This window comes from Oncorhynchus masou, chromosome 10 (assembly GCF_036934945.1).
Source record: "Oncorhynchus masou masou isolate Uvic2021 chromosome 10, UVic_Omas_1.1, whole genome shotgun sequence".
NCBI lineage: Eukaryota > Metazoa > Chordata > Actinopteri > Salmoniformes > Salmonidae > Oncorhynchus > Oncorhynchus masou.
In genome coordinates, this window is record NC_088221.1 from 30,817,225 (window position 1) to 30,840,561 (window position 23,337).

At 42.5% G+C, this 23,337-nt stretch overlaps 1 protein-coding gene and 1 pseudogene across 1 annotated transcript; one reads left to right on the forward strand and one right to left on the reverse strand.

The window, feature by feature from the left end:
- Nucleotides 1–2,428: 2,428 nt before the first annotated feature.
- On the reverse strand, nt 2,429–11,090 carry LOC135547503 (transcription cofactor vestigial-like protein 3; annotated as a pseudogene).
- Nucleotides 11,091–11,129: 39 nt separating this feature from the next.
- On the forward strand, nt 11,130–14,958 carry LOC135547507 (sericin-1-like). Its single transcript, XM_064976578.1, has 2 exons — nt 11,130–11,186; nt 14,257–14,958. The coding sequence occupies exon 2, from the start codon at nt 14,261–14,263 to the stop codon at nt 14,726–14,728; it is 468 nt and encodes a 155-aa protein (XP_064832650.1). The 5' UTR covers nt 11,130–11,186; nt 14,257–14,260; the 3' UTR covers nt 14,729–14,958.
- Nucleotides 14,959–23,337: the final 8,379 nt, after the last annotated feature.

Below are 23,337 nucleotides of genomic sequence, written 5' to 3' on the forward strand. Positions count from 1 at the left end.
CAACCTGACAGAGCTTGAGAGGATCTGCAGAGAAGAATGGAAGAAACTCCCCAAATACAGGTGTGCCAAGCTTGTAGCATCATACTCAAGAAGACTTGATCGCTGCCAAAGGTGAAGTACTGAGTAAAGGGTCTGAATACTTATGTAAATGTGATAATTACAATTTGTATTTTTTTTATTTGCAAAAATATCTAAAAACTCATTTTGCTTTGTCATATGGGGTATTGTCTGTAGATTGATGAGGGAATTTTTTTTAAATTCCATTTTAGAATAAGGCTGTAACGTAGCAAAATGTAGAAAAAGTCAAGGGGTCTGAATACTTTCCAAATGCACTGTATGTGTATATAAGGCATAAATATACAGTGCCTTGCGAAAGTATTCGGCCCCCTTGAACTCTGCGACCTTTTGCCACATTTCAGGCTTCAAACATAAAGATATAAAACTGTATTTTTGTGTGAAGAATCAACAAGTGGGACACAATCATGAAGTGGAACGACATTTATTGGATATTTCAAACTTTTTTAACAAATCAAAAACTGAAAAATTGGACGTGCAAAATTATTCAGCCCCCTTAAGTTAATACTTTGTAGCGCCACCTTTTGCTGCGATTACAGCTGTAAGTCGCTTGGGGTATGTCTCTCAGTTTTGCACATTGAGAGACTGAAATTTTTTCCCATTCCTCCTTGCAAAACAGCTCGAGCTCAGTGAGGTTGGATGGAGAGCATTTGTGAACAGCGGTTTTCAGTTCTTTCCACAGATTCTCGATTGGATTCAGGTCTGGACTTTGACTTGGCCATTCTAACACCTGGATATGTTTATTTTGTAACCATTCCATTGTAGATGTTGCTTTATGTTTTGGATCATTGTCTTGTTGGAAGACAAATCTCCGTCCCAGTCTCAGGTCTTTTGCAGACTCCATCAGGGTTTCTTCCAGAATGGTCCTGTATTTGGCTCTATCCATCTTCCCATCAATTTTAAGCGTCTTCCCTGTCCCTGCTGAAGAAAAGCAGGCCGAAACCATGATGCTGCCACCACCATGTTTGACAGTGGGGATGGTGTGTTCAGGGTGATGAGCTGTGTTGCTTTTACGCCAAACATAACGTTTTGCATTGTTGCCAAAAAGTTAAATTTTGGTTTCATCTGACCAGAGCACCTTCTTCCACATGTTTGGTGTGTCTCCCAGGTGGCTTGTGGCAAACTTTAAACAACACTTTTTATTGATATCTTTAAGAAATGGCTTTCTTCTTGCCACTCTTCCATAAAGGCCAGATTTGTGCAATATACAACTGATTGTTGTCCTATGGACAGAGTCTCCCACCTCAGCTGTAGATCTCTGCAGTTCATCCAGAGTGATCATGGGCCTCTTGGCTGCATCTCTGATCAGTCTTCTCCTTGTATGAGCTGAAAGTTTAGAGGGACAGCCAGGTCTTGGCAGATTTGCATTGGTCTGATACTCCTTCCATTTCAATATTATTGCTTGCACAGTGCTCCTTGGGATGTTTAAAGCTTGGGAAATCTTTTTGTACCCAAATCCGGCTTTAAACTTCTTCACAACAGTATCTCGGACCTGCCTGGTGTGTTCCTTGTTCTTCATGATGCTCTCTGCGCTTTTAACGGACCTCTGAGACTATCACAGTGCAGGTGCATTTATACGGAGACTTGATTACACACAGGTGGATTGTATTCATCATCATTAGTCATTTAGGTCAACATTGGATCATTCAGAGATCCTCACTGAACTTCTGGAGAGAGTTTGCTGCACTGAAAGTAAAGGGGCTGAATAATTTTGCACGCCCAATTTTTCAGTTTTTGATTTGTTAAAAAAGTTTGAAATATCCAATAAATGTCGTTCCACTTCATGATTGTGTCCCACTTGTTGTTGATTCTTCACAAAAAAATACAGTTTTATATCTTTATGTTTGAAGCCTGAAATGTGGCAAAAGGTCGCAAAGTTCAAGGGGGGCGAATACTTTCGCAAGGCACTGTATATCACATATGAAAATGGCCAAATTTTGTATATGTATCCACATATGTGAGTTTAAGTAATATACACACAGTTTATTAGGTACACCACCAGGCATTCAGTTACTGTGTGATGGAATGTTAGAATGGGCAAAACAAGTGCCCTAAGCGACTTTGACTGTGGTACGATCATCGGTGCCAGATGCACCAGTTCCAGTATCTCAGAACAGGCCGGCCTCCTGGGCTTTTCATGCACGACAGTGTCTAGGGTCCCTTGATACCAATTCCGTAACGTTTCCATGCCCTAAAGAATTCAGGCTGTTCTGGAGGCAAAAGGTTATCCTAATAAATTGGCCACTGAGTGTATTGCCATATATTACTTTTCCCTATGGGCAGGTCATTGCTAAACCATGCTGAGTGATGTCCAATTATCAGATCTGATACAAAATAAGATACTTTGAGTCCGTTCTTAAAGATGAGGAAATGTTTGCCAATAGAACTTAGCAATTTATTACACATCAGTAATTACATGATTTCTCCGCACATATAGAACACTAGGCAACATGACAACACAGGGTTGGTGAAAAACAATTAGCAACAATCAAACACTTTAAGGAAATGACAATCACATCAAATCAAAGTACTATATACAAAATATATTACAGTCAATTACACACATATTTACACACATAGTTACACACATAGTTACACACATAGCACGAAGTAAAAAAAATATCAAAAAGAGGCTTGGCTGAGCAGTGTTCCCACAAACTAAGTTCTTTAAACAGAACGATCATGTGGTATATTAGGTCCGAAACAGCCAGCTAATACTTTTGGTACGAATTTGAAAAATATTTGGCCAAGAAGTGATCAGAAGTATTCCTGGTGAGTGGTGTGAGGCATGGAGAGTGGTCTAGGCTTCTCCAGAGTGCTTTCTAAGAGACCTACAGATGTAGGATCTTAATTTGAGAAAGCTTGCTACAGCAGTAATCCCGCAGCAACAGGAAATGTGAATTATTATGTGGATTATAATAAATTGACATTTTTGTAGGGATTTATACATTTCATTCATTAGGGGGGAAAATTAAGTCTAAAACTTCAAAGTGGGAAATTACAAACTTTAGAAGCCTTTTTAAAACTGAAATACTCTACAAGTTTGCATTTCCTGCTTTGCAGTAAAATTCTCATCAATAAAAGAATGATCAAATTAAGATCCTACATCTGTAAACCCACCCTGGACTTTTTCTAGTGAGCGGAGAGTCTTCTACTTGAGAGTGAGTACACAGGAAATGTGTTGTGGTTCCAGGGGGTTCTGTTAGAGCTGGTCACAGCTCAGTGCCAGGGTGATGTCACAGTGATGTCATATCCTCTCTCTCAGAACCAAACAGTATTGACTTTGTCCTGATCCAGACCTGATGAGAGCGTGAGAGAGCACAACATCAACTTTTAGATTAAACAAAAACGTAGCATGCATGTAGACATCAGTGGAGGCTCCTCAGTGAATTTCATAAAAAATTAAAATAGTAAAACAATTAAAAAGTTATCCTTTTTAGATTAAACTATACTAAATATATTCACATGTCACAAAATAATTGATTCAACCACACTGTTTTGAAATGAAGGTCTACAGTAGCCTCAACAGCACTCTGTAGGGTAGCATAAGGGTGTAGCCAGAGAACAGCTAGCTTCCGTCCTCCTCTGGGTACATAAGAATCCTCCTCTGACTTCAATAAAAAACTTAGGAGGCTCATGGTTCTCACCCCCTTCCATAGACTTATACAGTATTTATGACAACTTCCAGAGAACGTCCTCCAATCAAAGCTCTTGCAGCATGAACTGACACGTTGTCCACCCAATTAAAGGATCAAAGAATTAAACTAGTTCATAAAGCATAAGCTACAGCTACCTAGCTAGCATCGAAGTGCATAAAATGTGGTGAGTAGTTTACAAATAAATAAAAAGACAATAGTTGAACAGTTTTTAACAAATTAATTTGAAAAATTAAGGAGAAGCAAGAGACAGAGAGAGAGAGAGATATTTAGTAATTTATTTTCACTTTCACTTTGCTAGCAAATGCAGCTTGCTGGCTAATTTAGCCTACTCAAACACCCGGCTCAAACAGAGGGATGCTATGTTAGCTAGCTGGCTATGCCTATCTAGCATAGCCAGCTGGAACTCTTACAATTCAAGGTAAGCTTTTGGTTTTACAAATGTATTGCCACCAGTGTAACTGCTAAAGTGCTTATTCAACTGCTTACTGACTGCACACTGTAATGTTACTGCATAATTGTAGCTATGTTGACTATGACATTACTTTGGCTAATATGGTGACAATGATGCAGGCTGTGTGTAGCGGTTATGATTTGGCATGGAAAGGGTTTTCCCCTGGACACATTCAGCTGATGTGTTGTGCATTGAAGTCCTCAAGCAAAGGGAAAAGGTGAGAGGAGAAGAGTGCAAAGATGTGAGAAAGAATACAACGTGGCGGCTATGAAAGTGAACTGTGTTGACATGTTATCAGGGGTGTATTCATTTCACAGATTCTGTTGTAAACGTTTCTTAAAAAGAAGCACGGAATGTACAACTGTTGGACTAATGATTACACACTAAATCAGATAGATTCAGGCAAGAGTGTGCAAGGCAGTATTTAATGTGTCTGTCCATGTGTCACTGTCTGTCACCTCAATTTTCTCTTAACCTGTGTGTACCTACGTTAAAAAAACTTGCATTCATAGGCTAGGTTGTAGCAGAAAAATTCAAGTATCATGTAGTAGCCTAAACCTATCGATGTTACATCGAACTGGGTGAATGGAATATGAATGACAGCCATTCAATATGCTGTAATAAAAATAAGGCCATGCGGATGAAAGAAAAATCATCTCTCTTCTTAAATGGCACTGACCACCACTGGCAGACATACAAGAGAGAGAGTGCATGTGTGGGTATGAATGCTTCAAGTCCGGGGCTTACCTGAGTCGTAGGTATCCAAGGGTGTGTGTAGAGCTGCGGGCCAGGCTGAGGGGGTCAGGGTGGGGGGGTTGGTGCTGGCCTGCTCCACCTCTATCTTCACACCACTGTGTATCCCTGGGCTCTGGCTGCTGTGTGTGTTACTGTGTGTGTTACTGTGTGTGTTATGTCCAGCAGGGCTGTGGGCTAGGGGGCTCTGAGTCTTCACACCAGGCAGGAGCAGAGGGCTGAACCTGGGGTCTAGGCCTGGGTCATGGGACGGGTGGGGATGTATGACCGGGTGGGTGTGGTGGGGGTGCATGTGTGTGTGAGGGTGTGTGTGTGTGTAGACATTGTGGGCATGTGTGTAGCTGGCGGAGGTCTGAGGGTTGCGGCTGTAGGCCCAGGGGTCTGGGAGAGAAGCTGTAGGAGGGAGGCTGGGCTGGGGCAGAACGTGTCCCGTCCACAGTGCACTATCTGGGGCATGGAAGGCTGCTGGGCTGGGGGAGAAGTCTGGGTGGACGGAGAGACAGGGGCTGGTCTGGGATGGGTAACCTCCACCCCACAGGGAGGAGGACAGGGAACCACACTGGGCCTCCGAGAGAGATACACTGTCTGTGAGAGGGAGGGAAGTCATTTGTATAAGAAGAGGTTGTTATGGACACAAGTTTCTACCATGTGATTGTATTAATTCTAGATAAAAGTAACAGTAAAATGTAAATTTACAGTAAATTACTGGCAGCACAGAAGTCAGTAAATTACTGTCGATTTACAGTAAATTTACTGTAACAAATGCACAGCATATTACTGGAACACCTGACAATAGTAACATGTTGTATTTCTAGAATTTACAGCACATTACTGGAGGAACAGTGGTTAGTATACTGTTGCAGACTTACAGTGCAGGTAGCTATCTCTTTACTTGCTGTGACTATGGTATATTCTTATTTACCCTCATTTTAATACACTGACTGTAAGTCGCTCTGGTTAAGAGCATCTGCTAGATGACCAAAATGTAAATGCTAGGCACACTGCTTGGTATAATTATAATGACCTCCCCCCCTAAACAAGGCCATGTCATTAGGATAATACCCAGCAGTGTGCTTTGCAAATGTACATTTTAAACATTTACATTTTGGTCATTTAGCGGATGCACTTGTCCAGAGTGACTTATAGTCAGTGCATTCATCTAACATTGCTTTTGAAAAACAACACATATCACAGTCATAGCAAGTCAAATGTTTCTGTAACCATTACTGGGAATGTTGTTGTAGTTAAGGATACATTGATCTTCAAAATATCCTGTATTTGTAACAAGATAACTTCTGGAAACAACTTTGCCCATCTTTGGCTAGTGCAAAGTGTGACACGGTCATTTTCACAGTAACGTGCCAATAGCTTACTGTGACTTAAAGGAAAATGCAGCGCAATGATGCAGTACAATACTGTAAAATTTGCCTACTATACTGTAACAGAGGAAATGCTACTGTAAATGCTACTGTAACCAGTTTTTTACTGTAATTACTAGTGATGCGGAAACAAAGCTTCCTTTCCAGACAATTGTGTTGAAAATAGGTTCACTAAATGGAGTGTCATTAGAATAGTGGTTAAAGCGTTGGACCAGCAACCAGAAGGTTGCAAGTTCAAACCCCCGAGCTGACAAGGTACAAATCTGTCATTCTGTCCCTGAACAAGCAACCCACTGTTCCTAGGCCGTCATTGAAAATAAGAATTTGTTCTTAACTGACTTGCCTAGGTAAAAGGTAAAATAAAATGTTTTTTTCGCAATGCACATTAGTGACTTCTGCTGGTCAGCAATAAATAGCAACGTGTGATTATAAGCTAGGTTTTTTTCCCTCTACTGATTTCATCAAAACTCTGTAGCGCAGCAGTAAGTCGTTGGCTTTAATGGATTGCCAGGTTTGCATCTTACATAATGTTTCCCTTTTTTGCCAACAAGTTTACTATTTTTCTAAAATGGAATCTATGGCATTTTTTAGGATGCTTAAGACAGCTTATTCTATGTATTTTTTATATTTTTTATTGAACCTTTATTTAACTAGGCAAGTCAGTTAAGAACAAATTCTTATTTACAATGACAGCCTACCAAAAGGCAGAAAGTCTCCTGTGGGAAGGGGGCTGGGATTAAAAATAAATACCATATAAATTCACAGGGGGCAGAAAAGTATTTAGTCAGCCACCAATTGTGCAAGTTCTCCCACTTAAAAAAACGAGAGAGGCCTGTAATTTCCATCATAGGTACACTTCAACTATGACAGACAAAATTATTTATTTTTTTCAGAAAATCACATTGTAGGATTTCTAGTGAATTTATTTGCAAATTATGGTGGAAAATAAGTATTTGGTCACCTACAAACAAGCAAGATTTCTGGCTCTCACAGACCTGTAACTTCTTCTTTAAGAGGCTCCTCTGTCCTCCACTCGTTACCTATATTAATGGCACCTGCTTGAACTTGTTATCAGTATAAAAGACACCTGTCCACAACCTCAAACAGTCACACTCCAAACTCCACTGATAATCTCCCTCGATCTGGGGCTCCACGCAAGATCTCACCCTGTGGGGTCAAAATGATCACAAGAACGGTGAGCAAAAATCCCAGAACCACACGGGGGGACCTAGTGAATGACCTGCAGAGAGCTGGGACCAAAGTAACAAAGCCTACCATCAGTAACACACTACGCCGCCAGGGACATAAATCCTGCAGTGCCAGACGTGTCCCCCTGCTTAAGCCAGTACATGTCCAGGCACATCTGAAGTTTGCTAGAGAGCATTTGGATGAACCAGAAGAAGATTGGGAGAATGTCATTTGGTCAGATGAAACCAAAATATAACTTTTTGGTAATAACTCAACTCGTCGTGTTTGGAGGACAAAGAATGCTGAGTTGCATCCAAAGAACACCATACCTACTGTGAAGCATGGGGGTGGAAACATCATGGTTTGGGGCTGTTTTTCTGCAAAGGGACCAGGACGACTGATCCGTGTAAAGGAAAGAATGAATGGGGCCATGTATCGTGAGATTTTGAGTGAAAACCTCCTTCCATCAGCAAGGTCATTGAAGATGAAACGTGGCTGGGTCTTTCAGCATGACAATGATCCCAAACACACCGCCCGGGCAACGAAGGAGTGGCTTCGTAAGAAGCATTTCAAGGTCCTGGAGTGGCCTAGCCAGTCTCCAGATCTCAACCCCATAGAAAATCTTTGGAGGGAGTTGAAAGTCTGTGTTGCCCAGCAACAGCCCCAAAACATCACTGCTCTAGAGGAGATCTGCATGGAGGAATGGGCCAAAATACAAGCAACAGTGTGTGAAAACCTTGTGAAGACTTACAGAAAACGTTTGACCTCTCTCATTGCCAACAAAGGGTATATAACAAAGTATTGAGATAAACTTTTGTTATTAACCAAATACTTATTTTCCACCATAATTTGCAAATAAATTCATTAAAAGTACTACAATGTGATTTTTTTTTTGTTTTTTTTTTTGTCTGTCATAGTTGAAGTGTACCTATGATGAAAATTACAGGCCTCTTTCATCTTTTTAAGTGGGAGAACATGCACAATTGGTGGCTGACTAAATACTTTTTTGCCCCACTGTATAGGACAGAACACACATGACAAGAAGAGAGACAACACTACATAAAGAGAGACCTAAGACAACAACATGGCAAGGCAGCAGCACATGACAGCACAGCATGGTAGCAACACAACATGGTAGCAGAACAACATGGTAGCAGCACAAAACATGGTAAAAAACATTATTGGGCACAGACAACAGCACAAAGGGCAAGAAGTTCGAGACAACAATACATCACGCAAAGCAGCCAGTAAGAGTGAAAAGGCATATCATCGAACGAAGCGTCAGACATCATTGATGACGTACTTCTGATAAAGTGATACACGCATCGACACACTGCTTCGAAGTCAGCTGCTTAGCCCTTTTGACACCTGCCTCGGAGCTCCTATCAAGCCTAACATCACTAGTAATTACATGGGATTAGTGCAAGCAGGTTGGCTGCTAGGTAGTTGCATATTACAGCATACCAGTGACTATTTTGTGTTTTATTTCACTTGCACTTGTCGAGGCCTTAAAAAAGCCTTCTAAACTGGCATTGACTACAGGGTGAAACAGATCAAAAGGACATGGCTAAACACTCAATCATTAAAAGTTTGAGACTTGCTGCCACTCTGATCTTTCTCCTATATACATTTAATTGTTAGGAAACTACTACCATATTTCACTTAAATTGTTACAGCACTTTCACTAACAGGTGCAACAAGTATAGTCTCAAATGTGTTTATGAGCCACAACAATACCATGCACCCACAAAATGGTTTTGGCACTCCAAAATTACAGTATGGTACTGTATTCTGTGGGGGTGGAACTCAATTATGTAAATTACTGGTGGCACAGAGACCAGTAAATTACTGTAGATTTACAAGACAAAAATAAAAACAAATACGGTATGGTATGGTACTGTATTCTGTGGGGTACAGCATTCTCACTAAGGGGTGCAACAAATATAACCTCTTACAAGGCCTGCCTTGAAATATGTTAATGAGCCATACATTATTTTGCCAACCAAAACATTTCTCCACTATGCAGCATAACACAGTACTCTGCTGTAAATATACAGTAGAACAGGTAATGCAGTATTTTATTGTAAAATTGCATTGATCTTTACAGTACTGTACTGTATAGAATTACAGTATAAAACGTTTTTTTTTTTGCTGTAAATGTACAGTAGTTTGTTACAGTGAAAGATAATACGAATAAGACTGTTTTCAGATGACATAATTCAAACTATGAGTAATGATATGAAAGTCCTTCTGTGTTCCTACCTTTCCACAGTCCAACCGAGGCAGAGGTGTGCATGGGGGTGGTCCTAGACGTCTTCATCTCTCCAGTGAAGGCACTGGTTTGGTTCAGAGCCCTAGAGAAATGTTCATCCACCACATCCCCAATGTCACCATGGAAATAGGTGAACAGAACACACCTGGAGCTCAGGTACTCTGCCTCAGCAGGCTGGCTGTCCTTCCCAGTACCCCCACAGCCCCTCAGCCCAGAACCCTCCAGGCCCCGTTGGACCCAATGCTCCCCAGCCAGTCTCCCCCTCCTCCCCCACGCTGCTGTTGCTGTCTCCCCCCTGGACACTGCTGCTCTTCGCTGTCCTGCTGCATCCTGCTGTACACGCCCAGCTTCTTCTACAGAGAGTGAAAGAGAGAAAGAGAGAGAGAGAGAGTGCACGAGAGACAAGGTTAAAGTACGAAAAATTAATCTCAAAGGTTCAGCCATGAGAGCACCATCTGTCTGTCTATTTTGCGCCACAACGATCAAGCCACATGATTAAACGTGTGTGCCACATACACTGAACAAAATAGCCAACATCAATGCCCTTAAAAGTCATACTATCCGTTACAAACTTCAATTTTCTATGACCTCCATTTTAAAGGAAAACGAATCATCTTTACAGACCGAAGTTTATTCAAGAAGTTGTAGGGTGTTTCTCAGCGTGTGTTCTGGTGAAAGTATGTCAACTATGAAAATGCTCGTGGCCGTTCCAAAAGAACCATCATCATCAACATTCCTGAGAGACAGTGACGAGTTGTCATTAGCCGACACCCTTCTGACGGAACGAGGAGATGAATCACCCTAGTCATTATACCTGCTCGAAATGCACAGCGAGAAATGACCGCTTCAACTTTTCGAATTGTAACTTTATAAGTTCTGTGGTACACGGGAGTCAGGACTTTTCGCTGTGAACTGACATCTGCGACGGGCCAAAACTTTCAGCACGGAGTGTATTCGTGCCTAAAGCACCCGGACAATTATGGGAACACTAAAACAGCATAATATTTAAAAAATATATATATATATTACAAACTATTTTAGTGCAGTGTGTCTGGATACCCACCTGCTGCTGGTGCTGTTGATGATGGTAATATGCCGCTTTGTAGGCTGCTGCCGCTGCTGCTGAAGACGCAGGGAGATAGTGAGCTCCATAACTCTGGTAAAACATCACGTCCAGACAACTCATGGCTGAGACGGCGCTGTCAGGGGCTCAGAGAGAAACACAGCCTGGATCAGCGCTCCTCAAACTGATGGAATCCTCACATCCACCGCTGCCTCCATATAAACTATGACTGTGACAATAGGCATGCTGTCGGTGAAAGGAACTGTTTGCATAAAGACAATACCGAATCACTAGGACCAACACCTCATACTGTGCCAAACCAAACCCGAGTGAAAGTGAAAAAAAGGTACGGGACAAACTCCGCTTGGTTATTAGAGCTACACTGATTGGAGGAAAGTTTTAACGGTACTGTATATAGAGGGAGAGGGGGGATAGGACTCTGCGTGCACACGCCCATGGAACTCATACACGCGGCTCGAAGTGAAGAGGTATGATGAGGTATGATGAGTGTAGCTGCCACTTGAAGATTCATTCAATCAATCACATGTATTTTATTTTATAAATCCCGTTTTACATCAGCTGTTGTCACAACGTGGTCTACAGATACCAAGCATAAAACCTAAAGACTTGGCCTCGAGTTTCAGTGAAATGTAATTGTAAGTATCTTCAGATAAGTAAATGTAAATATTCAGCATTGTGTCATAGATTATCTTTCATTGTATGTTGATTGTCATTTCAACCCAGCGAGTGTAGTCTATCCATCGAGTGTAGTCTATCCATCGAGTGTAGAGTATCCATTGAGTGTAGTCCATCCATCGAGTGTAGTCTATCCATCGAGTGTAGTCCATCGAGTGTAGTCCATCGAGTGTCGTCTATCCATCGAGTCTAGTGTATCCATTGAGTGTAGTCTATCCATCGAGTGTAGTCCATCGAGTGTACTAACCTATAGTAGAACATTTGGCATAGTTTTCCAGTAAACTTGGCAGGTTCTGACATGACCCCAACAAAGGGAGAAAAAAGAAAGAGGCAGGTTAGACTGCTGTATAAAAGACTCCCATAAATTCTGTAACAGAGGGATGTCAACATTATTATGTACTTATATAACTATATTCATACTTCACTGAATAAACCAGTGGATCCAAGGAACTGAACCACACTGACTGAAGGGATTCACGTGACTAGGATATTCTCTTCCCAATTCCAAATCAAAAGATTTTGAATAGGAATCAGGAATACATTGCTTTTCCACACACCCACTCCTCTTAGATCTATAATAAGAACCTGTGTGAAGGGGCCAGGGTTTGGTTTGGAACATGTCCCTTAGCTGTCTTTGGTCCTTTGGCTAGTGAGGAACTCAGTGGAAGATGTCAATGAGTGATCTGCTTCCACCTGCTGGTGACATCACAGAGATCACTGCTCTCAGATCGACAGAGGTCTCACCATAGAATTGCACCAAATAATTACATGTAACTTAATTGAATAGGATCTCTGTGGGTCTCACCACTCCTCTCTGACCCTGAGTAAACCTTGTGTTTCTCACATGGCTGGTGCTTCTGTCCCAGGCTCCCAGCTATAGACCTGAATAAAGATTGTAAGTGGTCCTGGCCTGTGATTTCAGCCCAAACTCTGTAGATGGTGTGTCCGTGTCAGTTTTTGTAGAGCATAGACAGCTGTTCTTGAATGGCATGTGCAGAGGAGAAGAGACGAGAGGGGAAGAGAGAAGAGACAGGCGGGGAGGGGAGGAGGGGATGGGAGGATAGGGGAGGGGAGGGAAGAGGAGATGGGAGGAGAGGAGATGAGAGGGGAGGAGAGGAGAGGGGAAGAGAGGGGAAGAGATCAGAGGCTGTAAACAACAGAAGTGCTGCTGAGGATGATGGTGATGATGATGACGGTTATTATGGGGATATTTTTGGGAGAAGAGAGGGTGAGCCTGCAGAGCACATTCAGGCGCTGCCTGGTGTGGTTCAGACCCTCAGTGTAGAGGAGAGCAGGATAATGAGAGGACTACAGATAACAGAGAGATGTCTGAGTTCGCTGAGTCCACTTGTCTCTCAAGTGAGTTCCATGATGAAGCCTGACGTCCCACGCTGCTGTTCATACACGCTGGAGGAGCAGCTGCCCTACACACACACATACACATGGAGAAATGACGTGCACACACATACACACGCGCACACACACTCAGGGGTGAAGATATCAGTGTGTATATCCTGAGGTGCTCATTCGCACTGGTCATCTCATTACAGAAGGTCTCTGTGTAGTGTCTAAATGTTCCTAATACTGTTGTTTTATAATCCCTGTGATACTCAAACTTATGTATGTGATGCATAAATTAATGCGATCTTGATATGATTTATTATTGATATCAGTGTGTGTTGTTTCACCCCAGTTTTAGAAAAAGGGGTCACACGTCTGAGATGTAGGAACATCAAATCCTGTGTGTATTATTGACTATAAGAGCTATACAGGTTATGGGGCAAAGCTCTATCACTCTCCCTATTTTCTTTAAAAAAATCTTTACCTCTTTCTCTCTCTCGAGCTCTCTCTTCCACATACACAGTTAGTATGCCACATTATGCTTTTGACATTTGATCCATTCTGACAGGGCGGTAGTTAGGAAAGACAATATGGTGGTTATATTATTGATTTCCTGATTCAGCCCTATTCCCTGTAGCTGTCAGATATGATGAGGCTGTGTGAGGGGCTGAGGCTGAGACAGGGGGTAACTGTTCCATTCACTTTGATGATGCCGCACGCTGCAGATGGAAGCTGAATTATTCAGTCTTGGTTTGATGATGTGATAGGTCTGGAACTGTGGCATAGTCAGAGGCAGGTTTTGATGATGTGTTTTTGGGCTGTGGAAGTGAGGCAGTGTTACAGACGGAGACACACACACACACACACACACACACACACACACACACACACACACACACACACACACACACACACACACACACACACACACACACACACACACACACACACACACACACACACACACACACACACACACACACACACACACACGAGCTACAGACCCCACACAGATGCTTCAGTCCTCAGGGTCTCTCACTAAACACATTTCTCTCAGGGTCTCAGTCACATCTGGAGGTGCAACTCTATCCTATCCTCTCTTCTCCTTTCTCTCCTCTTCTCGCTTTAATTAGATCATTATTAGAGGATGTTTAGAAGGGAGGTGAGGAGAATCACAGGGATTAGAGGAGGCGGACATGCAGGGATAAAAGCAGTTTTTAACGAGTGTGCTGAGAGTCAGGAAGCAAGTTGAGGGAGTGAATAAATAAATAAAATAAACACTCCCTAAACTTGCTTCCCGACTCTCAGCACATTTGTTACAAAATAACACCTCACCTACATATTAGGGTGTTTAATTTTTTTTTTTTTTTTTGTGTCAGAGTAATGACGTTGGGTCCGGGAACTGCTACAGGCTCTCATGCCTCAACCAGATCGCCAGGCTCCCCTGCCTCAGCCGGCACGTCGGGCTTTCATGCCTCAGACGGATCGCCAGGCTCCCCTGCCTCAGCCGGCACGTCGGGCTTTCATGCCTCAACCAGATCGCCAGGCTCTCCTGCCTCAGCCGGCACGTCGGGCTTTCATGCCTCAACCAGATCGCCAGGCTCTCCTGCCTCAGCCGGCACGTCGGGCTTTCATGCCTCAGATGGATCACCAGGCTCCCTTGCCTCAGCCGGCACGTCGGGCTTTCATGCCTCAGCCGGATTGCCAGGCTCCCCTGCCTCTACTGATCTGTCAGGTTCCCGCGTCCCAGCTGACTCGACAGGTTCCCGTGCCTCAGCTGTCGTGACAGGTTCTCACACATCAGCAGGGGTGACCCGTCCGCTCCTGATCCCTCAGGTTCGTCCCCTTTGACGGCGTCCTGCGGCTGGAGCCGTGCATTGGGGAGGGGGTGCTGGCACGTATACTGACCTCTCTGGCCTCTAGGTTATCAGGCTGTTGATTATCCCACACACCTGTCACCATCGTCTTGCACACCTGCGCCTCATGACTCTCACCTGGACTCCATCACCTCCTTGATGATCTTCCCTATATCTGTCACTCCCTTGGTTCTTTCCTCAGGTGTTATTGACTCTGTTTCATTGTCGGTGTTTTGTTTGTGGTTCGTGTTCATTGTTTCTTTTATTTATTTAAACTCTCACTCCCTGAACTTGCGTCCCGACTCTCAGCGCACTCGTTACACAGTTGTTTGTTTTCTGTCCATGTTATGCTCAAAGAATGAAACTCATCAACTGGGTTAGATCTCAGAGGGCTGTAGTGTTTTGGTCTAAAATCTTGTCTTTAGCCTTGTGGAAAACACATTTCTGATTCACAACATAAAACAAATAAAGCATATTGTTAGATGTTTTTTCGTTACGGTCTCTCTTCAGTACAGTAGTTGCCGTATCACTGGACATAATTACCATGCTAGTCATTAGTAGTGAGTAACTGCTGAATGTGATAAGCTGCACCTGTGAGTGTTATTAGTAGTAATATGTGATTAATAAGGATGACTTCCTTCACCATAAGAACTGCAGAGTCTGGAGTTTGTAACATGGATGTTGCTCTATTGTAATCCCTTCTGAAGAACACCTGCCTCTATAGGTTTCTCCAGAGTCTCTCTACAACACCTGATGATGTTGATGACCATGATGCTCTAATGGTTCATATCACCTCTGTAATCACCCAGCTACAGTACAAACTCATGTGTCAGTGTGCTGACTGAGGAAAGGAGAGGGGAGCGAAATACATTAATAGCCAATTAAATAGCCATTCGTACAGCTGTAGTTATTAAAGTGGTTTTGTAACATACTAATACTGATCACTGGATCACCGCCTTGTACGACAACTGCACCGCCCGCAATGGCAGGATTCTACAGGGGGTGGTGCGGCCAAACCAACACATCGTCGAGGGCACACTGCCTGTCCTCCAGGACATCTACATCACCAGGTGTCACAGGAAGGCCAAGAAGATCATCAAGGACCTGAGCCACCTGAGCCACGGCCTGTTCACCCCGCTACCCTCTAGAAGACGGAGACAGTTAAGGTGCATCAAAGCTGGGACCCCCACCCAGTACCCTCCTCTGAACCTAAGACTGTCACTAGCTGGCTACCCTACACTATAAAACATTTCATGTAAATTCTACAGTAACTTACTGGCAGCAATTGGACAGTAGGTTACTCTAATTTATTTGACAGTACAGATACTGTCATTCATTTCACGGCAATCCATTGTACGGCACCAAAAATGTTACTGTAATCTAATTTACAGTATATTACTGGAATTACCCATGCAGCAACATATTAACCAGTGTTCTTTGTAAGTTTTCATTTCAACATTTGCATTAATATTTTTGCTCTTATACGTAGTAACTATCAGTCAGTAGATTTATCCAAGGTTGATTAAAAAAACATATCACAGTCATAGCAAGTAAAGCTTTTCTGTGTGTTACTGAAAATGTTTTAGCTAAGGATACATTAGTCTTCAAAATAATTGTAATTACAGCAAGATATCGTATGATATCTCTGACTATCTCTGGATACTGCCAATACAATACTGAGATATTACCGGTAACTTGATTCCAGACTATCGAAACACAGTACAATATAGTGAAAGTGACTATTAAACTGTAATACAATTATTTCTACTGTATTTTACTGTAATTATAAGGGATTCGAGAAAGCAGGTCGTCTGTAGGTATTTGCATATTACAGCATATGAATGAATACTAGGTGTTTTATATCACTTGCACTTCTGGAAGACTTTTAATTTTAATTTTAATTTTACCTTTATTTTACTAGGCTAGTCAGTTAAGAACAAATTCTTATTTTCAATGACGGCCTAGGAACAGTGGGTTAACTGCCTGTTCAGGGGCAGAACGACAGATTTGTACCTTGTCAGCTCAGGGATTCGAACTTGCAGCTTCTAAACTGGCCATGATTACAGGGCAAAAACAGATCAAATGGACATGTGTAAATACTCAGCCATTAAAAGGTTTAAGACACGACCATTTTGATCTGCTCCATATATACTGTTGATAGGGAACTACTATCACATTTCACTTAAATTGGTACAGGACTCTCACAAAGGGGTGCAACAAATATAACCACTTACAAAGCACACAGTCAAATATGTTAATGACCCAGCGATTCCTTCTCCTCCCACAATACTTCGTCACAATGCACCATCGTTTACAGTATGCTGCAGTAAATGTATCGCAAAACAGCAATAGAGTACTTTATTGTTGAATTGTATACAAAATAATGTTTGGTGTTTTATATCCCTTGTACTTTAGGCCTTAACAAAGGCTTCTAACCAACCATTAAAGGTTTGAGACTTGCTGCCACTCTGATCTGAACCTTATATAAAGGTCATTGTTAGGGAACCGCTACAACGAGTGCAACAAATAGAGCCTCTTAAAATACGTTAATATACGGCACTCCAAAAATGCAATATGGTACTGTATTCTGAATGACAGTAAATTACTGTAGAGTTTCAGGACAAAGTTTGTAGAACTCCTAAAATGCAGTATACTGTATTACTGTATTCTGTGGGGATAGAACATTCTCACTCACAGCTGCAACAAATATAGCCTCATACATTCCTTAAAATATGTTAATGAGCCAGAGACTCCCTACTACTCCCTCTACTCAGCAAATTGGATGCAGTCTATCACAATGCCATCCATTTCGTCACCAAAGCCCCATATACTACACACCACTGCGACCTGTTTGCTCTCGTTGGCTGGCCCACGCTTCATATTCGTCGCCAAACCCACTGGCTCCAGGTCATCTATTAGTCCTTGCGAGGTAAAGAACTTGTTCTCAACTGGCTTACCTGGTTAAATAAAGGTGAAATAAAAAATAAATACAGTCATTGATCACTGGTCACTTTAATAATGTTTACATACTGTTTTGCCTACTTTATATGTATATACTATATTCTAGTCAAGGCTCATCCTATATAACTACTGCTGTACACACCTTTTCTATTCTTATACTGTCCATGCTGTCTATACACACCATCATATACATAGATAGAAACATAAGCATTCCGCTGCAGACAGGCAGAGGGAGACAGACAGACAGACAGACAGACAGACAGACAGACAGACAGGCAGAGGGAGACAGGGAGACAGACAGACAGACAGACAGACAGACAGACAGACAGGCAGAGGGAGACAGACAGACAGACAGACAGACAGACAGACAGGCAGAGGGAGACAGGGAGACAGACAGACAGACAGACAGACAGACAGACAGGCAGAGGGAGACAGACAGACAGGCAGACAGACAGACAGACAGACAGACAGACAGACAGACAGACAGACAGACAGACAGACAGACAGACAGACAGTGTAGTGAGGTGCGTACTGGCAGAAGAGTAGTCAGGTGCAGGAGAGCGAAAACTGATTTACAACGGTGTCGTTTAATATCCATAAACCACATTCAACAGAACAATACAATAAATGGGTCAAACAAAACCCGGTAAATACCAGCATACCGTTGTATAAGCACTACAAGAAACAATTACCAACAAGGACATGGGGGGTGTGGGGGGGGGGGGGGGTGGAATTGGAACCAGGTGTGATGGAAGACAAGACAAAACCAATGGAAAATGAAAAGTGGATCAGCGATGGCTAGAAGGTTGGTGACTTCGACCGCTGAATGCCGCCCAAACAAGGAGAGGGACCAACTTCGGCGGAAGTCGTGACAGACAGACAGAGACTGTATTGTTTATAATATGTTTCCTATTAAAAGGAATAGGTGCAGTATGTACATGGCTGTTATATGTGGGCTCATTTAAGTCAATAACCTTAATACATGGCCATGTGTCATTTAATTGTGGGTGAGGGTTTAAATAAAAAATATAATTATTATGTAAAATGACAAAACCACGTTTTAACAAAAGGCTCAATGACCATCCAGTCTAATCCCACATTGTGACTAATTTAATCACAATATAATGTAACATAGTCCAAGATAATCACATTTTTAATTGTTCCTGCTCTTTTAGCTATCATACTGATATCATACTGCCACGCAGAACCAGAATGTCAATGGAACTTTTAATTGGATCTCACAAAGGGAATCCCGCACGTGTGTGTGTGTGTCCTGCTCCGTGGTGGCAGAGCGGGGTGATATGTGTCTGTAGTGTGTTAATGAACTGACCAGTGGAGGACTCAGATCTCTCTGGAATGACGGACCAGGCCTTTATAACCAGATAATTACAATAATAATAATATAACTCCTGCTCCATCAAAAATCACCAGTTTGCAAATGAGATGGTAATAGAGACAGGCGTGAATACTGAGAGTTATTTAATGAGGTATTGGAGACTCAAAGACTGTCTGGATTGATAGAGGACCCTCCTTGACTGGTCTGACAGGAAGGTCAAATGGGGTTCTTGGTCAAGACAAAGAGGTAATTGGAAATGGTCAGGTCAGAGAGAGAAAGTGAGGGAAATAAGTGAATACATTTCATATTGCAATGCATCTAGTATGTTACATTTAACTTCCAACTTGGTCTACACAGTAATTGTTTCTGTCTGTGCTGTTATTTTTCCTAACATACCAGATCAGCATATTATCCCCTAAATAAAGCACATCATGTAATCACTGTCTGCTCTGCTTCCTCTTTCCTCCCCTGTTTAGACGATATGCCTCCATCAAACAATAGAAATACTGAATTTAATGTAGATTAGATTTCAGTTGTCTTGAAGGACCACTGTAGAACAGTGGGAGATAAGGAAAAGAGGCGTCTTTCTGAAGTGAGTCGTTTTAAAAAGCACAGACAGAAAAGGATAATGCGAATACAAGCAGACAGAGAAACAGTTTCTGCTGTGCCAGCACCATCAGAAAGTCTTTAACACATGTCTGAATATAACACGTCTGAATATAATTTCCTACCTTAATGTACTGGTGTGTCCTTATCCTTGGCATATACAATGGTGCAAAAAAAGTATTTAGTCAGCCACCAATTGTGCAAGTTCTCCCACTTAAAAAGATGAGAGAGGCCTGTAATTTCCATCATTGGTGCACTTCAACTATGACAGACAAAATGAGAAGTAAAAAAATCCAGAAAATCACATTGTAGGATTTTTTATGAATTTATTTGCAAATTATGGTGGAACATAAGCATTTGGTCACCTACAAACAAGCAAGATTTCTGGCTCTCACAGACCTGTAACTTCTTCTTTAAGAGGCTCCTCTGTCCTCCACACGTTACCTGTATTAATGGCACCTGTTTGAACTTGTTATCAGTATAAAAGACACCTGTCCACAACCTCAAACAGTCACACTCCAAACTCCACTATGGCCAAGACCAAAAAGCTGTCAAAGGACACCAGAAACAAAATTGTATACCTGCACCAGGCTGGGAAGACTGAATCTGCAAAAGGTAAGCAGCTTGGTTTGAAGAAATCAACTGTGGGAGCAATTATTAGGAAATGGAAGACATACAAGCCCACTGATAATCTCCCTCGATCTGGGGCTCCACGCAAGATCTCACCCCGTGGGGTGAAAATTATCACAAGAACGGTGAGCAAAAATCCCAGAACCACATGGGGGGACCTAGTGAATGACCTGCAGAGAGCTGGGACCAAAGTAACAAAGCCTACCATCAGCAAGGGCATTGAAGATGAAACGTGGCTGGGTCTTTCAGCATGACAATGATCCCAAACACACCGCCCGGGCAACGAAGGAGTGGCTTCGTAAGAAGCATTTCAAGGTCCTGGAGTGGCCTAGCCAGTCTCCAGATCTCAACCCCATAGAAAATCTTTGGATGGAGTTGAAAGTCTGTGTTGCCCAGCAACAGCCCCAGCAGCCCCAGAACTTGCACAATTGGTGGCTGACTAAATACTTTTTTTGCCCCACTGTATGTGCATGTGTATGTGTATGTTTGTGTGTGACTGTATGGGGTGTGTCTGGCTATCCCCTCTCAAATCTGACCACAGGACTCGTCCTCTCTGCCCTTCCATACTTAGTGAGTCTAATTCCCCATGCTAATAATATTCACCAGCCTCCCTCCCCTCACTGATACTGGCTCAGCCCGGCCCCAGGGCGGTGGGGTGGTAGAAGGGACAGGGGAGATGAGACTGGGGAAGAGAGGAGAATGGAGGCAGCAGGGTTTGTCATCTGACCCTCAGTGCTTGTTTTTCAGGAGACAAGGATAGAGGAGAGACATATGTAGGATGTAATGGAGATAGAAACCAGGAGGGGACAGGAGAAGGGCATGTGATGCAGGGCTGAGGGAGGATGGGGAGAGACAGAGGAATGACGGGAGGAACCCGATGTTACACATGTTCCAAACCTGGCCCAGATTGTCTTCCTCGGGCTAGACATACCTGTGGATAAGAGCTTGTCATTGGCTGGAATAATGAGTGTCTTCATTAGTATCCCTTGACTCCCCAGTGAGATGTCAGCAGAAAGCAGGTTTAAACAATAGTACCACATCCCACTTTGATCTATGTTACATTATCACTGGAGTCAGTAACTCTGCTGAATGAATGGATTATTAGGCTCATTCATATTCACAGACATGTCAATTAACTTAATTTTCTGTGTGAAAGGTGTGTGTGTGTGTGTGTGTGTGTGTGTGTGTGTGTGTGTGTGTGTGTGTGTGTGTGTGTGTGTGTGTGTGTGTGTGTGCACACGCATGTGGGCGTGTGTGTCCCCTGCTCCAGGCTGCTAGTGATGAGCTCACCCACCAGGGGAGATAATCTTTCATTACCCATGTTCCCTGCTGCCCTGTGCCTGAGAGCAACACGCCTTTCTCTCATTCTTCCCACGGGCTAAAGGAGTGGAGTCATTCACTCGATATATTACCACTTCTGACCCTGTACCTATCTTCCCACCCACCCCTCTCTCTCTCCACCCTCCCCTCTATGTGTCTCGTTCTAGTTGAGAGCATCCATCCATCAGCTCGAGGATGTTGCTGTTTAAATCCCCTGCTACCACTCTAAGTCCTGGGCCTATCTCCGCCTGCATCTGTCTGTTATCATTGCACCATAACTCTGCCTTGTTACATGTCACATATCACACATATTATACCAGCCATGAACTCAGGATTGGTGGATGATCATGGTAATTAAATCATAATTTACTCCTGCTTGAATACATGCTGAATATGAACAACACTATAGAGCAAGGTTACCCAACTGTCAGCTAAATATGTCCCTCGGGTGGTTTTATTTTGGGTAAGTAAAAAAATGTTATATGTATATATATTTTGAATTGTTGTTTTTTCATTTTCATTGTTGGACATAAAATACTTTAAAACCACCAGGGAATCAGCTCTAAGTGATTTTAATTTTGAAAATCGGTTCCCAAGTATAATAGAGAGACATACTGTATGTGATTGTATACAAGTAATAATAATAAATAATAACTGGTTGGATTTGTACCGTGCTTTTCTACCAAATTAGGTCATCAAAGTGCTTTACATAGTAGAGGGAAACTAAGCTCATCCACCATCAATGTGTAGCACCAACTTCAGTGATGCACGGCGACCATTTTTTGTGCCAGAACACTCACCACTCATCAGCTATCAGGTGGAGAGGTGAGGAGTGATGTATGGAAATTAGGAATGAGGGGGATGATTAGGTGGCCATGAAGGAATGTGGCCAGGTTGGGAATTGAGCCATGACTGAGGGGAACACCCCTACTCTTACAATAAGTGCCATGGGATTTCAAATGACCACAGAGAGTCAGGACACCCGTTTTAACGTCCCATCCGAAAGACGGCACCCTACGCAGGGTGTCCCCAAATGTAATCAAGGTTTGAAATTATTATGTTTTAGTCAAATATCATATCTGTTTTGGCTTCTTGCGGTCAATTTGAAGTCTACAAATATGTGTTTTATAATGTTCCGGCCCCCCGACCATCCGCTCAAGAAAACATCGTTCCGCGGCTGAATCTAGTTGATGATCCCTGCTATGGAGCAATAAAAATAACATGCATCATATTGTAAATGAATCGGAAACACTTTGACAGATATACGTATAATAATTGACAAAGAAAGATCAAATCCAATATCTTCTAACTAAAGTCATCATTCAACCCTTCAGCATTGCTGATGGGGAAACATATTTTATTATGTATTGCAGATGGATTGCACTACAGTGAGTCTACGTGTAGAATGAGACCTCAAAGCAAAATGTTAGATTGTTCTGTTATAATTCGCAGGGATTTACAGTGATTGTACTGGGATCTAATTTCACACATGACATCTCTCTCTGCTGTCTGTCTTCTGTCTGTCTGTGTAGTTAGTTAGCAGCATGTTAACATTAAACGTCTGTTTGCCTTAGGCGAGACCACCAACAGAGAGAGAAAATAGAGAGATTTTTTTTTTGAATACCTCAGAGGGAATTCTCATTTAATGTCCTCAACATGTCCCGCCCTCCCTTCCCTCCAATATGAGATGTAGATATGTAATATACTTTGAAAACAACCTCCACAGCAAATACAGGAGTCTGTGGCTAGTG